Source organism: Chiloscyllium plagiosum, chromosome 31, assembly GCF_004010195.1.
Source record: "Chiloscyllium plagiosum isolate BGI_BamShark_2017 chromosome 31, ASM401019v2, whole genome shotgun sequence".
In the NCBI taxonomy this organism is placed as follows: domain Eukaryota; kingdom Metazoa; phylum Chordata; class Chondrichthyes; order Orectolobiformes; family Hemiscylliidae; genus Chiloscyllium; species Chiloscyllium plagiosum.
Genome location: NC_057740.1, coordinates 33,015,872 through 33,030,966, shown reverse-complemented (window position 1 = coordinate 33,030,966; position 15,095 = coordinate 33,015,872). Strand labels below are relative to the sequence as shown.

General features: G+C 43.5%; 1 protein-coding gene across 6 annotated transcripts in view; it reads right to left on the bottom strand.

Annotated features, from left to right (window-relative positions):
* LOC122565389 overlaps positions 1-15,095 on the bottom strand; it is a 130,127-nt gene that overhangs the window by 24,331 nt on the left and 90,701 nt on the right. For all 6 annotated transcript variants that reach the window (XM_043721322.1, XM_043721326.1, XM_043721325.1 and 3 more), the window contains exon 2: positions 13,463-14,388. In XM_043721322.1, coding sequence (XP_043577257.1) covers positions 13,463-14,372 — 910 coding nt within the window. In that variant the 5' untranslated portion in view covers positions 14,373-14,388. The remainder of the gene's footprint in view (positions 1-13,462; positions 14,389-15,095) is intronic.

The window sequence follows — 15,095 nt, the reverse complement described above, 5'->3', positions numbered from 1 at the left end:
GGAAGATGAGGTGTTCTTCCTCCAACCGTCGTTTTGTTGTGGTCTGACGATGGAGGAGTCCAAAGACCTGCATATCCTTGGTGGAGTGGTAGGGGGAATTGAAATGTTGAGCTACAGGGTGGTTGGGTTGGTTGGTCCGGGTGTCCCAGAGGTGTTATCTGAAACGCTCCGGAGGTAGCCGGCCTGTCTCCCCAATATAGAGGAGGCATCATCGTGTGCAGAGGATGCAATAGATGATGTGTTTGGAGGTGCGGGTGAATCTGTGGCGGATATGGAAGTGTGCTTTGGGGCCTTGGAGGGAGGTGAGGGGGGAGGGGTGGGCGCGAGTCTTGCACCTCCTGCGGTTGCAGGGGAGGGTGCCGGGAGTGGAGGTTGGGTTGGTGGGGGGTGTGGATGTGACGAGGGAGTCACGGAGGGAGTGGTCTTTACGGGGTGCTGGTAGGGGAGGGGAGGGAAATATATCCTTGGTGGTGGGGTCCGTTTGGAGGTAGCGGAAATGACGGCGGATGATGCGCTGTACATGGAGATTGGTGGGGTGGTAGGTGAGGGCCAGTGGGGTTCTGTCCTGGTGGCGATTGGAGGGGCGGGGCTCAAGGGCGGAGGAGCGGGAAGTGGAAGAGATGCGGTGGAGAGCGCATCATCGATCACGTCTGGGGGGAAATTGCGGTCTTTGAAGAAGCTAAAGTATGCTCCTTAAGCACAAGAAACATTAAAATGAAAATGTGCCTAATAGTAGAATCCCTACAGTATGGAAGCAGGCCATTCGGCCCATTGAGTCCACAGAATCCCTCCGAAGAGCATCTCACCGAGACCTACCTCCCTACCATATTCCTGTAACCCTACACTTCCTATGGCTAATTTACCTAACCTGCACATCCCTGAGCATTATGGGCATTTTAGCATAGCCAATCCATCCCAACCTGCACATCTTTGGATTGTGGGAGGAAACCCACAGAGACATAGAGAGAATATGCAAACTCCCCACAGACAGTCACTATGTTTCTGGCACTGTGAAGTGGCAGTGTTACACACTTAGCCCTGTGCCACCTCTTGGACTTGCTTACCTTCCATGGCTTGAGATTGGTGCACTCACTCCAGTTGATACAGACTTAGAATCATAGAGATATATAGCATGGAAACAGACCCTTCGGTCTAACATGTCCATGCTGACCAGATATCCTAAATTAATCTAGTCCCATTTGCCAGCATTTGGTCCATATCCCTCTAAACCCTTCTTATTCATATACCCATCCAGATGCCTTTGACATACTGTAATTGCACCAGCCTCCAGTACTTCCTCTGGCAGCTCATTCCATATGTACACCACCCTATGTGTGAATAATTTGCCGCTTAGGTCCCTTTTAAATGTTTCCCTTCTCACCTTAAACCTGTGCCTCTAGTTTTGGCTTCACCCACCCCAGGGAAAATACTTTGTCTATTTACCCTATGCATGCCTCTCATGATTTTATAAACCTCTATAAGGTTACCCCTCAGGCTCGGACACTCCAGGGAAAACAGCCCCAGGCTATTCAGTCTCTCCCTGTAGATTAAATCCTCCAACCCTGGCAACAGCCTTGTAAATCTTTTCCAAATGCATTCATGTTTCACAACATTCTTCCATCAACTCATTTCTCCATGTCCCTTTATCAATTTCCCCACAATGTTCACAGTTAATGCCTGCACATTTTCTTCTAGGATTTCCATGGCTGTTCTCTCATGTAAATATAACTCATGACCAGGAAAATTCCTGTGGAAATTCAATCTAACTAATTTGCAAGTCTTTTCCACAAAGATGCAAAATGAACGGAAATCTTGTGACAAACCCCAATATTTTTATCTCAACTGTTGCACAAAACAGTCAGTATCTGAAAGGGTTAGTTGACATCAAGAGATAATCTCTGCCATTCAGGATATAAAGGACAAAATAAAGTAATGAACTGCAGATGCTGGAAATCCAAAACATAAAAAACAAATTGCTGGAGAAAATCAGCAAGTGCTGAACAGGGATGACTGGACTCAAAATATTAACACTATTTTCTGTTCACAGATGCTGCCAGACCTCCTGCTGACTTTCTCCAGGACATAAAAGATGTTGCCTTGGAGAGGCTAGTTGCAAGATTAGTGTTTGCAGGGTCTTTATAAGTTTCCATTCTAGTGCTAAGTCCATACAACTAACAGTAATGTCAACATACTATTAGCTTGAGCCCAATGCTTCAAAAGAGACTAATGAGTACCTCAGATGCAATGTGACTAGTTATTAAATAACATGAAATAAACTTATTTACTGAACAAAAAAAAACAAATAGATGCTGGAAATCAGAAACAAAAACAGAAATTGCTGGGAAAACTCAGCAGGTCTGCCAACATCTGTTGAGGGAAATCAGAATCAACATTTCGGGTCGAGTGACCCTTCTTCAGAACAGTTCTCCGATCATGTTAACATTGCTTTCTCTCCACAGATGCTGCCAGACCTGCTGAATTTTCCAAGCAATTTATTTACTGTTCTTCAAGACTGAACCAACTTCCACCAAAGTCCTTGTGTAGTCATCCTTTCCCATTTAACAGCAGTGGACTACATTAATATCTATAAGAAGGATTATTAGCAATGAATCTGTCCAAGACTTCCCAGTCTTACCAGTATGATCTGCTGGCAGATTGAAGCCACAGCTTTATAATACGGTGGGGAAGCTCAGCAGATCTGGCAGCATCTGTAGTCAGTGATCCTCTATTAGAGGTGCTCAGGAAATATCACTGGACTTGAAGAATTTCCTATTTGGAACCTTGTTAAATGGGGAACTTCACTTGGGAAAATGTCATAACGCTATCGCTTAAGTGATATGGTGGTCTAGAACTGAACACAGTACTGTAAGAATGTCAGAGCTATTGCAACATTTTATCATAACATTGTTAAATTGTATTCCATGGTTTTAGCAATATACTATTGCTCTTAGCTTTTCAGACCCCAATTCCCGACTTGGATATTTAACCTTGGGTAATAGTTATAGAGTCATAGAGATGTACAGCATAGAAACAGACCCTTCGGTCCAACCCATCCATGCCAACCAGATATCCCAATCCAATCTAGTCCCACCTGCCAGCACCCGGCCCATATCCCTCCAAACCTTTCCTATTCATATACCCATCCAAATGCCTCTTAAATGTTGCAATTGTACCAGCCTCCACCACATCCTCTGGCAGCTCATTCCATACACGTACCACCCTCTGCGTGAAATGCTTTCTTTGATAGCACATATTGAAGCAATACTTGCAGTCCTGCTCAGGTAGACAGCAGAGTTCCTAAAGCAATATTTGAAATTCAGCAGTTCAGATATCCTGACAATTACTTGTCTCTCACCAACATCATCAAAACAGATGAAATGTTTAGTTGTGCCATTGCTGTTTGTCAGATCTTGCTATGTAAAAATCTGCTGCTGACTCAGAAATTGTAATTTCAAACCTCATTGCAGAGATTTGAGCACAAAAATCGAAAAACATAATTTCAGTGTAGTGCTGAGGGAGTGCCCCACTGTCGGAGGGTCAGTGTTGAGGGAGCGCCACACTGTCAGAGGGTCAGTGTTGAGGGAGCGCCACATTGTCAGAGGGTCAGGGCTGAAGGACCGCCGCACTGTCAGATTGTCAGTGCTGAGGGAGAACTGCACCGTCAGAGCATCAGTGCTGAGGGAGTGCCGCACTGTCGGAGCGTCAGTGCTGAGGGTATGCCGCACTGTCGGAGCATCAGTGTTGCACTTTTGGAGATCAGTACTGAGGGTATGCCACACTGTCAGAGGATAAGTGTTTATTTGCGACCTCAGCTGCACTATCAGGGGCATGTGAAAGATCCTGGGACACTATTTTCCATGTAGCAGGGTGCTATCCCTGGGGTCCTCACCAATATTTGCTCCTCATTCACCAGCACAGAAACAGATCTGATAATTACTGCATTGCTGTTTTCAAGAGCTTTGCTATATGCAAATTGACTGCTGTGTTTCCTTCATTACAACAGCAACTTCAAAGGTATTTCAGTGGCTGTTTCTGGGACATTCTCAAGTCATAAAAGATGCTATACAAATGCATGTTTTTCTTTCTAAAACACTTGAAAGATGATTCACTTCTTATGAAGCACTTTGATAAAGTAAACTATTCTGCATATATGTAAATTTTAGCCAAATGTATATGTATTGCATTTGCACTTTTTGCAGAAATACAGAAGAACTTTGTAAAATGTTTTTCTGATGGTTAAGTTGTTTAATAACAAACGTCTTGAATTGCATGCTGATCCAATTCTCTTCCATTAACAGACAACTTTATTGTTCAATGGATAAAAATGAAACCAAATTATAACAAAAAAAACAGTCAAAGGCTAAATTACCCCAGTCAATAGAAATGTATGCAGTTTGCCTAAAGATAGCTTTGCCTTTGATGAGCAATTCTTGTTGTGAGAACAAGTGTTGAAATATTGGTAAAATATCCAGATTGCTTTGAGATGAACAATGAATCAAAAGCAATGCTGCATCTCTCGAAAACATGAGAAACCACAAATTTTAATAGTGTTGAGCCTGAACAGCTGGGAAACGTTTTGAATTGATTTGGGCAGTGAAGCATGTGGGAAATTGTGGCTAAATAGACTTCATGGTGTTAATTGTGTTATGTAAAAAAAGTGTTTTTCAAAGAGTTGCTATGAAACAAGTCTATTAGTAACATGTAAATTGATCATCACTTTTTAAGAGCTATGTTCATTCACAGCAACAATGGGATCCAATGGATTCTCTGCTCATTTTTTGATCTTCTTTCTGAAGATTATGACTCTTGCTGATTAACTATTTCTTCGCGTCAACTTTGCCCAATTGCCTTCATTCGATGGTTTAACATGGATTAGAAACTGAATTGAATTAGCCAAGCAAATATTGCGATTTTAATAGAAGGTCAGAGGCTAGACTCTTGCAAAGAGTAATTCATCTCCTGACTCCCCAAAGCCTGTTCACCATCCACAAGGCACAAGTCAGGAGTGTGAGAGAGGACTCTCCACTTGCCTGGATGGGTGCAGCTCCAACTATACTCAAGAAGCCCGATCCCTTCAGGACAAAGCATCCCGTTTGATTAGCACCATCCCCAGAAACATTCAGACTTCCACCTCTGATGCGTAATAGCACAATGTGTACCATTTACAAGTTGTGTTGCAGTAATTCATCAAGACTCCTCGGACAGAACCTTCCAAACCCACAACCATGACCATCTAAAAGGACAAGGTTATCAAATACATCTCTGCTGGTTCCCCTCCAAACCACGCTCCATCCTGACTTGGAAATAGATCATCATTTCTTCAGTGTTCAGTCTTAAAATCCTGGATCTCCTTTCCTAATGGCCTTGTGGGTCTACCTACAGCTCATGGACTACAGCAGTTCAAGAAGACAACTCACCACCACATTCTCAAGGACAACTCAGGACAACAATATCCCATGAAAGAATTAAAAAAAAAAATATTGTCGTTACTTGTATGCCCAGTTGTTGTGATTCCTGCTTTGAGATTTTTCATGCAAAGACTCAAAATAAGCAGAGTGTTAAATTCCCCTTAAAAAGGGGCATTTTCTTGTTGTTTAAAGTTCTTCATTAGGCTTTGGAATAACATCTTGGCCAGATCAGGTGAGGCTGGCAGATTTTTATGTGTAAAGGACATTAGTGAACCAGATGGGGCTTTTTTTTGCAATAATCAACAATGGTCAAATGTTCACCATTGGACTAGCTATCTATTAATTCCACATTTTTATTCATTTCAAACATCATCTGCCATTGTTGGAATTTTAACTCACTGTTCTAGATTACCAACCCAGGGACATTAAGACACAGCACCACTGCATCTTTGCCCCCGAGCCAGACTAAGGCTAGTTCAATGAACTTATGGAAAATGGTTCAAGGTGGACTTAAACGCCTTAGTCTTAAATGCAGTTAAGATCAAAAATCAATGGTAGATCCAGTTGAATAAGAAAGTTGGTTTGAAAGGGTTAACTTGGAAGTTTTGGATTAACTTCACCCCCTGTGCTGTCACTGATCAGTTTTACAATTTACATCCAATTATATAGATAGTTTAGATTAGATTAGATTCCCTACAGTGTGGAAACAGGCCCTTCGGCCCAACCAGTCCACACCAACCCACCGAAGAGTAACCCACCCAGACCCATTTCCCCTCTGACTAATGCACCTAACACTATGGGCAATTTAGCATGGCCAATTGATCTGACTTGCACATCTTTGGACTGTGGGAGGAAACCGGAGCACTCGGAGGAAACCCATGCAGACACAGGGAGAATGCGCAAACTCCACACAGACAGTCGCCCGAGGCTGGAATCAGACCCAGGTCTCTGCTGTTATGAGGCAGCAGTGCTAACCACTGAGCCACCGTGCCGCCCTTACAATGTACCTTACCTAGTGTTAACGTCGGTGAACAGTCTTAGGGCAATGTTATCATAGTTAGAGACATAGCAGAAGTAGGGCATTCAGCCCACTGAATCTGCACCACCATTCAACAAGGTCATGGCTGATCTGATAATCCTTAACTTCACTTTCCTGCCTCTTCCGATCTATCAATCTCAATGTTGAATTTGCTTAATTATTCATCCGCAATAGCCCTCTTAAATTAGATTCCATACAGTATGGAAACAGGCCCTTCGGCCCAACAAGTCCACACCGACCCTCCGAAGAGTAACCCACTCAGACCCATTGCCCTACCCTATATTTAGCCCTGACTGATGCACCTAACACTATGGGCAATTTAGCATGGTCAATCCACCTAACTTTCATATCTTTGGATTGTGGGAGGAAACCGGTGCACCCGGAGGAAACCCACACAGACACGGGGAGAATGTGCAAACTCCACACAGACAGTCACCTGAGTTGGGAATTGAACCCTGGTGCTGTGAGGCTGCAGTACTAACCAGTGAGCCACTGTGCCACCACACCCTCTGTCGTAATGCATTCACTACTCTGAGTGAGTGAAGAAGTTCCTCCTCGTCTCCATTTTAAAAGGGCAACACCTTATACTGAGATTATGCCCTCTGGTCCAAAACTCTCCCGTGAGGGGAATAGCCTCTTGACATCTACCCTGTCAAGTGCTTTAGAAGATAGAACATTACAGCACATTACAGGCCCTTCAGCCCTCCATGTTGAACCAACGCAGGAAACCAATCTGAAGATTCTTAGATGTTTCAATAAATCCTTTTCTTATTTTTCTAACCTCCAATGAGGACCTTGCCAATATCATTCCCTCTAAGCTCCGTGCGCTACATACTGGGCCAGTTGCCATGTTGTGGAACATTGGAGGCGTTGTAAACACGTCTGGCTGAGCAGCTCAGAAAGAATATTGCTTCATAACCTCTCTTCATAAAGCAGTCCCTTCACAGAACCACAGAAATGATACAACACAGAAGGGGACCATTCAGCCCATCTTGTCTGTGCCGACCCAAAAACACTCAGATGCCCCTTCTAATCATCTTCCTGCACATGGTCCATAGCCCTTATTGCACTTAAGGCACAGAATTAGGCACTTATAAAAAACGAGTTTAGGGTCTCTGCCTCCACAACTCAGGCTATGAATTCCAGGCAGCCACCATCCTCTGCGCAAAAACGTTTTTCCTTATGTCCCCTCTGATCCTTCTGCCACTCAGCTTGAATCTATGAGCCCTGGTTTTTGAACTCTTTGCCAAGGAAACAGGCTCCTCCTATCTACTCTATCTCTCATGATTTTGTATACCTCAATTGTGTCAGCCCTTAAGCCTTCTCTGTTCCAAGGAAAACAATCCTAACCACTTCAATCTCTCCTCGTAGCTACAGTTCTTCAGCCCTACTTATTCTGATAAATCTTCCATCCTGGAATTAACCTACTGAACCTTCTCTGGACAGCCTCCAATGCCAGCACATCTTCCCTTTGATTAGGGGTCCAAACCTGTTCCGTGTTAAGCCATGGTCTGACTAGTACATTGTATAGTTTTGTCAAGACCCCCTATTTTAATACTCCATTCCCTTTGAAATAAAGGCCACACAGTATTTGACTTCCCTGTTATCCACTGAACTCCAATGTTGGCTTTTCATGATTTATGCACAAGAGCTCCCAAATCCCTATGTCCTGCATCTAATAATCTGCTCTTTGTCTCTCAAGGATGTAGATGACACAGAGATAGGTGGAGGGACAAATACTGTTGAGGAAGTGGGGAGGCTGTTGAAGGACTTGGACAGGTTAGGAGAGAGGGCAAAGAAATGGCAGATGGAATACAATGTGGCCAAGTGTAGGGCAGGAAGAATAGAGGGGTAGACTTTTCTAAATGGGGAAAGGCATCAGGAATCTATAGCTCAAAGGGAGTTAGGAGTCCTGATTAATGATTCTTTCAAGGTTAACGTGAAGGTTCAGTTGGCAGTTACAAAGGCAAATACGACGTTAGCATTCATTTCAAGAGAGGTAGAATACAAGTGCAGAGATGTACTGCTGAGGCTGTATAATGCTCTCATCAGACTGCATTTGGAATATGGTGAGCAGTTTTGCATCTTGTATCCAAGGAAGGATGCGCTGGTGTTCGAGGGGGTCCGAGGGGGTTCTGGGAATGAAGGGTTTGTCATATGAAGGGCAGTTGAGGACTCTAACTGTACACGATGGAGTTTAGAAGGATGGTGGGGTGGAGGTTTGGGGGGGGTGGGCAAAATGTCATTAAAAGTTACAGAATACTGACAGGCCTGGACAGAATGGACATGGAGAAAAATGTTTCTACTCGTAGGAGAGACTAGAACCCGAGGGCACAGCTTCACCGTGAAGGGATGATCCATTACAACTGAGATGTGGAGGAACTTGTTCAACCAATGGGTGGCGAATTTGTGGGACTCATTGCCGCAAAGGGCCACGGAGGCAAATCATTGGGTGTATTTAAAACAGAGATAAGTAGGTTCTTGATTAGTAAGGAGATCAAAGGTTACAATCAAAAGGTGGAAGATTGGGGTTGAGAAACATATCAGCCATGATTGAATGGCATGCAGACTCGATGGGCTGAGCGGTCCAATTCTGCTCCTCTACCTTATGGTCTTAAGTGCCTATTCTGATGAATCAACTTCTTCGGGAATGAGGTATCAGGAATGAGGGCCTTATGCCCTAAATATCGATTCTCCTGCTCCTCGGATGCTGCCTGACCTGCCGCACTTATCCACCACTTACTCTTGACTCTGATCTCCAGTATCTGCAGTCCTCAATTTCTCCTACTCTGGTGAAGCTATATTAATGGTAATCCTTTATCATTTAACATGAGTAAGTCCTGTAGGTTAGTATTTGCAAGAAGGGTTGGAAGCAATAAATCTCAAAAGAAGAGTGTTAGCTGCAGACATCTCTTACAACAGTTCTTGGTGCTATAATTGTCTACGGTGTACGGAAAACAACTTATATTTACTTCGCACCTTTAACATGTTAACTGTCTCCAGGCACTCCACAGGAATATGATTCAATAAAATTTGACACAAATCAAAAGAGAAATCTTATAGTGTGTTTTAAAGATGGAGAGCATAAGAGAGAAACAGACAGAGGGTTGGGCAGAATTTCAGTGTTTTAGGGCTTGGCAGATAAAAACATCATCATCAGAGGAGTGGTTAAAATTGGGGTTGTGCAAGAGGCCAGGCTCAGAGAAGTGCAAATATTTTGGAGAGTTGGAAGAGCTTATAGGGACAAGACAGGAATGAAGCCATGAGGTCAGAGTGGGGGATTTGAAAGCAAAGATAAGAATTTTATGAATGAAGGACTGCTTTTGAGAGCTCTTACTTGTCGAGAAGATAATAGGGGATACAGGAATGTGGTGATACAGGCAGCAGAGTTTTGGATGAACTGAAGTTTGTGGAGGCTGACCAACAATATGTTGGAACAATTAAGCTCCGAGGTGATATGTGGAGGTGAGTGTTGTGTTTTCAGTTGAAGTTGTCACTTGAAGATGATTAATAGCAGGGTGGGAGGTAAGGATAGAACCTTGGCAGACAGCTGGGGTGATGGTAACTGCAGAGGAGCAGGAGGAGAAGACATTGCAAGTATTTCTCTGGTTATGATTGGAAAGATATGAATAGAATTGGGTGGGAGCAGTCGTAACCAACTGGCTGAGGCTTTGGCAGAGAATGGCATCGCCCACTGTGTCAAAGACTGTAGGCAGGCTGAGAAAGGGAGGGGAGGGATAGTCATCCTTTATTACTGTTACACCATGTCATTTGTGAATTTGATAAAAGCAGTTACTGTCACAGAGGCTGAAACATGAAAGTTGGGCAAGAATTTGAGAAGCAATAACTGGCTCAATGACTTTGGAGAAGATAGGAAGTTTGGAAGGGAAGTCTCAATCTTCAAGGAAGAATGGAACAAGGGCAGTTTCTCTTGAAGAGGACTGATGACTTGACAATTCTGTCTTTTCAACAGTATTAGCCTACATGGGATCCAAGAAGGGGCTTTCAATGCCCAGCGTTTTAATGTGAATAGGGATAAAATACCAGGAGGTGGATCTTATCTACAAGATAAGCTCTGAGAGGGCATGAGGGAAAATTGGAGAGAAATTGGATAAAGGGTCCCTGGTCTTAACCGCTACCCAATAATCTTTGCTAAAAGGTATCCACAGATGTGATGTTCTCAGGGTACAACACGCTCATTTCCTGTATTCACACATGGTCATTTTGGTCAGGTGCTGAGAGGTGCAACAATTCCCTACCTGATAAACACTTCCAAGAGAGGGTAACTAAAAATGAAGGGCACATTAAGGAATGGAACAATGCTGGATTTTCCCATGTCCAATGTCTCACACACTTGCTGTAAAGACAATGTGACACCTGAACTGACATTTCAGACCATCATTATCTTCCTCCAATCAGGCAGTTTGGTGGGCATCAAAAGACCTTTCTCTGAAATCCATTCCCCTGATGTCCTGCCCAGTGAAAGCTACTGGCCAATCAGTTGCTTGCATACAGTGGCACCACCACAAAGGCACCCAAGCTCCTGTGGGTCAAGGTCTCAAGGAGGTGTTTTTTTTTTATTGAGGTTGAGTTTCTGGGAACAGGGGAGGAGTGTGAGCAGAGGTATTATGGAGAGGGGGGAGCAATGGGGGATGTGGTCTTCAGATGGGTGACTGTCAGAGGCCAAACCATCTTAGGTCTAGTCTCTCAATTGTGCCCAAATCATTGCGGATTATGGGATTTCCCACCACACTACAGATGGCAGGCTGCCCACACACTGATTTGCTAGTCAATAAGTAAGTTGAGGCCTTTAAGTGGCTGTTAATTGACCACTTACAGGCTTCAATTGCCCATAAGCATTTTTATCCAGAGACTTAATTGCTGAGGTGGAGTGGAGGAGTCACTATCTCACCAGGGTCAACTCACTCAATGGTTTGCTCTTCTTGCTACATTCCTTGCCACGTCCAGAGTGGGTCTGGCTTGGGGGGGGAGCACAAATTCTGCCTCAAGCAGTTGCAAAGGCTGTTGCAGCTGCAATGTCATGAAAGCATTCATTTGGATCAAACTAGCCCTGGATGTACAGACTCAGGAAAGTGACTGTTTAGTGGTCACCATTCATATACACCGTTGAAATTAGGGCCCTCTCCTTTCAATCTGCAAAACGAGTGACTGTGAAGTTGAAATTGTACTGTGCAATATTAGTAAAGAGGTAGCCAAATTTAGAAAGAATTTCTCCACCACAACCCCACACTTTAGCCTGTATCAAAGTATTCAAATCAGCAGAGAAATTAATCTCGTACAAATGCATTTGTTCATTGATTATTCACTGTACTGGTGGCGGAAAGTCAGAGTTGAAATTAGATTTTGTTTTAGTGACTGCAAAATGGGTGGAACGAGGCGATGTATGGAGATCAATGTCCCATTCTTAATCAGCACCAGGGATACCTTGACCACTATTTTGCCATAAATACCTACTTGACCACAGACGGTATCCACCTGCAATGGGGGATAGGTGCATTGTATTTACAAACAAGTAACGCGGCATCAAATATTGGAGCTACAAGAGAAAGGTAAACTTTGGGCCTAGTTCATTCAGGATTCTTCAACAGTTACCTGTACCCAAAGCAGCACTTGCTACTAAAAGGCACGTTTTACTAACACTTTAGAATGTCCTAATGCATGCAACCTGTGCTGGCCAGTTCCTAAATTAACTTTTAAAAAAAGTCCATTCATGAAATGAGGGTGTTGCTGGCTGGGCTAGCATTTACTGCCCATCTCTAATTGCCCATAGGGCAGTTAAGAGTCAACCACATTGCTGTGGGTCTAGAGTCACAAATAAGCCAAGACCAGGTAAGGATGGCAGATTTCCTTTCCGAAAGGACAGTCATCCTGTCCTCCTAAGTGTTGGGTTGTAAATATAAAACAAATCACTGAACAATATAAAAGCACATTAATAAAAGCAAAATATGGTGGAAAGAAATCATAATGGTCACTCTGTTGGCTATGATGGGGCAATATATTGTGCTGAGCCCATGTTAACTGGCTGTATCCTTTTCAGTTTCTGTGCAGGAAGGATATGTTTTGATTAACAGGCTCTATCCATAGATGACAGGCCTGTAAATACTTAGGCATCAATATGAACCCTTTGAGGAGAAAGTGAGGTCTGCAGATGCTGGAGATCAGAGCTGGAAATGTGTTGCTGGAAAAGCGCAGCAGGTCAGGCAGCATCCAGGGAACAGGAGAATCGACGTTTCGGGCATAAGCCCTTCTTCAGAAATCAATATGAACCCCACCATCCTTTACCGTCTCAGGTAGGATGGGGAACAGTTGGTATGAATGAAAGTTAAAGTGTCAAATCTGTGTAACTGGATTGGAGTGTAGACTGTATAACTCTGCCATCATTTTACAGTAACAGAGTGAAGTGGAGCATCAGGATGCTGTTCAACATATTTATATTGGGCTCCTTTAAATGCAAATAGAAATTACTTGGTGCGATCCAGGTTTCTGAAGGAAGTGTGGCAGGAAAATGGAGGTAAGTGGTATCAGCGCTCCAAGTTGCACTCCTCGTGGGCTTGGATGAGTTGCAGTTTCTTCTACTGAAAGGAACATTCAATCTTCCCAAGCACCCATCTTCAAGTCTCTTCCCCCACACCCTCAGTCACCTCAATCACAGGCTTCCAGCCCCATGACCCTCCTGAACATAGGCCCCTATTCTTGGCCCTACCAATTACCAGTGGGAGTTGAACCTACAAAGTGCATCAGGAAGCCATGCCATTAAGAGTGAGAGGGCACATATTATTCTGACCCTTTAGGCTCTTCTGCGTCCTCCCTGTAAAAATTGGCCTCATGCATTGCAGGGCTCATAAATAAGAAGTGGTCAGGAGTGAGTTACAGAACTAGGAAACTGTAGGACCAGTATGTGGTTGCATCTAACTTGATAAGAATTGGAGAACTGTTGGAAAAAAAAATCGATCATTATTTCTTGATACAAAGGATAACAAAAAAATTTGCTTACCAAATAAAACTGGTGCTATTGCGATTACATTGCAACGTAGTGTAAATGTCATTCGACTCGTTAGATCTGGACAGGGTGGTGGATCGAAAGGCACAAACAAATAAAGGCCATAGAGGATCCAAGGTATAAAAATCAGAGCAACAAAGACAGATGATATCGCTTTAAGGTGAGAAGTGGAGCAGTACTGACAGCATGGGCAGCATTTCTTACTTCCTTTGACTGCTGTCGTCACTTCCTTGTGTGAGGACTCGGCTGACGCGTTGCGCTCAGAGTCACTTGAAATCAGGTCAATGGTCTCGGTGTCAGGCGATGGGCCTAGCAATGGCTGGATCTCTGAAGCCTGGCTGGTGAACTTATGTGACTTCTCCAGCACTCCTAAGTTCTCTTCTGCCACCTTGGCAATGAAATTCTGAGGAGGAAATGTTCTTGCTTCGCTGGGAGATGACGGCTCCGAGAAAGATACTTTCTCATCGGTCAGAAATGAGGTTTCCCTGGTGATGATAAGAGACACATTGTCTGCTTCCTTGTTCTTGGCTTCTGTGCATGGAAGTGTGTGATTTTTGACCAGCTCTATATTAATCATATTCAAACTCCCGCCTTTCTGCATGGTCTGATGGTTCATCACCTTCTGTTGGACTTCACTGCACTGCTGCCTTTTGGTTTGTGTAAGAGATTCAGTTAAGTGCCCAATATTTTCATCAGACAGGGAGTGAAGTTCTTCCACTGATGACTCAGGGCTATCTGAGATAGGTGCTAAGGTAATCTGGGTGTCCAGATCCAAAAATGGAGAAAAGGAGAGACGGCTTGGATCAATGTCTTGGAGTTGGTTAATGATGTCAGTGATTGATTCCTTCACGTTGTCAAATTCTTTCAATTCATGACTATTGGCCGGTTGTCTCTGTGTCGTCATTGTTGGGAGCTAATCCCTGAAAGGAAATGCAACTTATGAATGAAAACATCAAAGAGAAGGAAGACTAACCAATTTCTACTTGAGAATTAACAACCATTTGGCAATATTTTACAGTCTATTTTCCATGCCCCCTCTGTCTCACAGAGAGTTGACCAACATTGCCCGAAGTCATTGCTTCACGAGATGGACGCCTGCTCAGAGAAACTACTCACTTTTTAGATTGGAGGCAGAATAAAATTCGAGTGATCATCTAAAAGGTCAAAAGGGTTAGAGGAAAAAAAAGCTCAATCACTTATAAAATTTGAACATTACTTAAGTTGTTACACAGAATTTGCTCACACAGACCATTTGGCCCATCTATTGCATGCTGGTGTTTACGCTCCAAATCCATCTCGTTCCTAATAGTTCATTTAGCTTCTTCAATTCATCCTTCCTCATGTAAATATCCATATTCTCCGTAGATGCATCTATGTGATTTATGTAATAAGTTTCGAGTTCTAACCACTCTGTGGTTGAATAGGTTTCTCCTGAATTTCCTGTTGAATCATAACTGACCAACTTGAATTCACAGTCCTGAGTATTGTATAAGGTAATAGTTCTGAAAGGGTTAATGCTGAAGACGACATTAAGCTCCACCCAAACTGATGATAAGGCCTTGGTTGAGGAAAGGAGAACTGCTCTGGAGCTTGAAGGAGACAGACCCACTGTCTAGATTGCCTCATT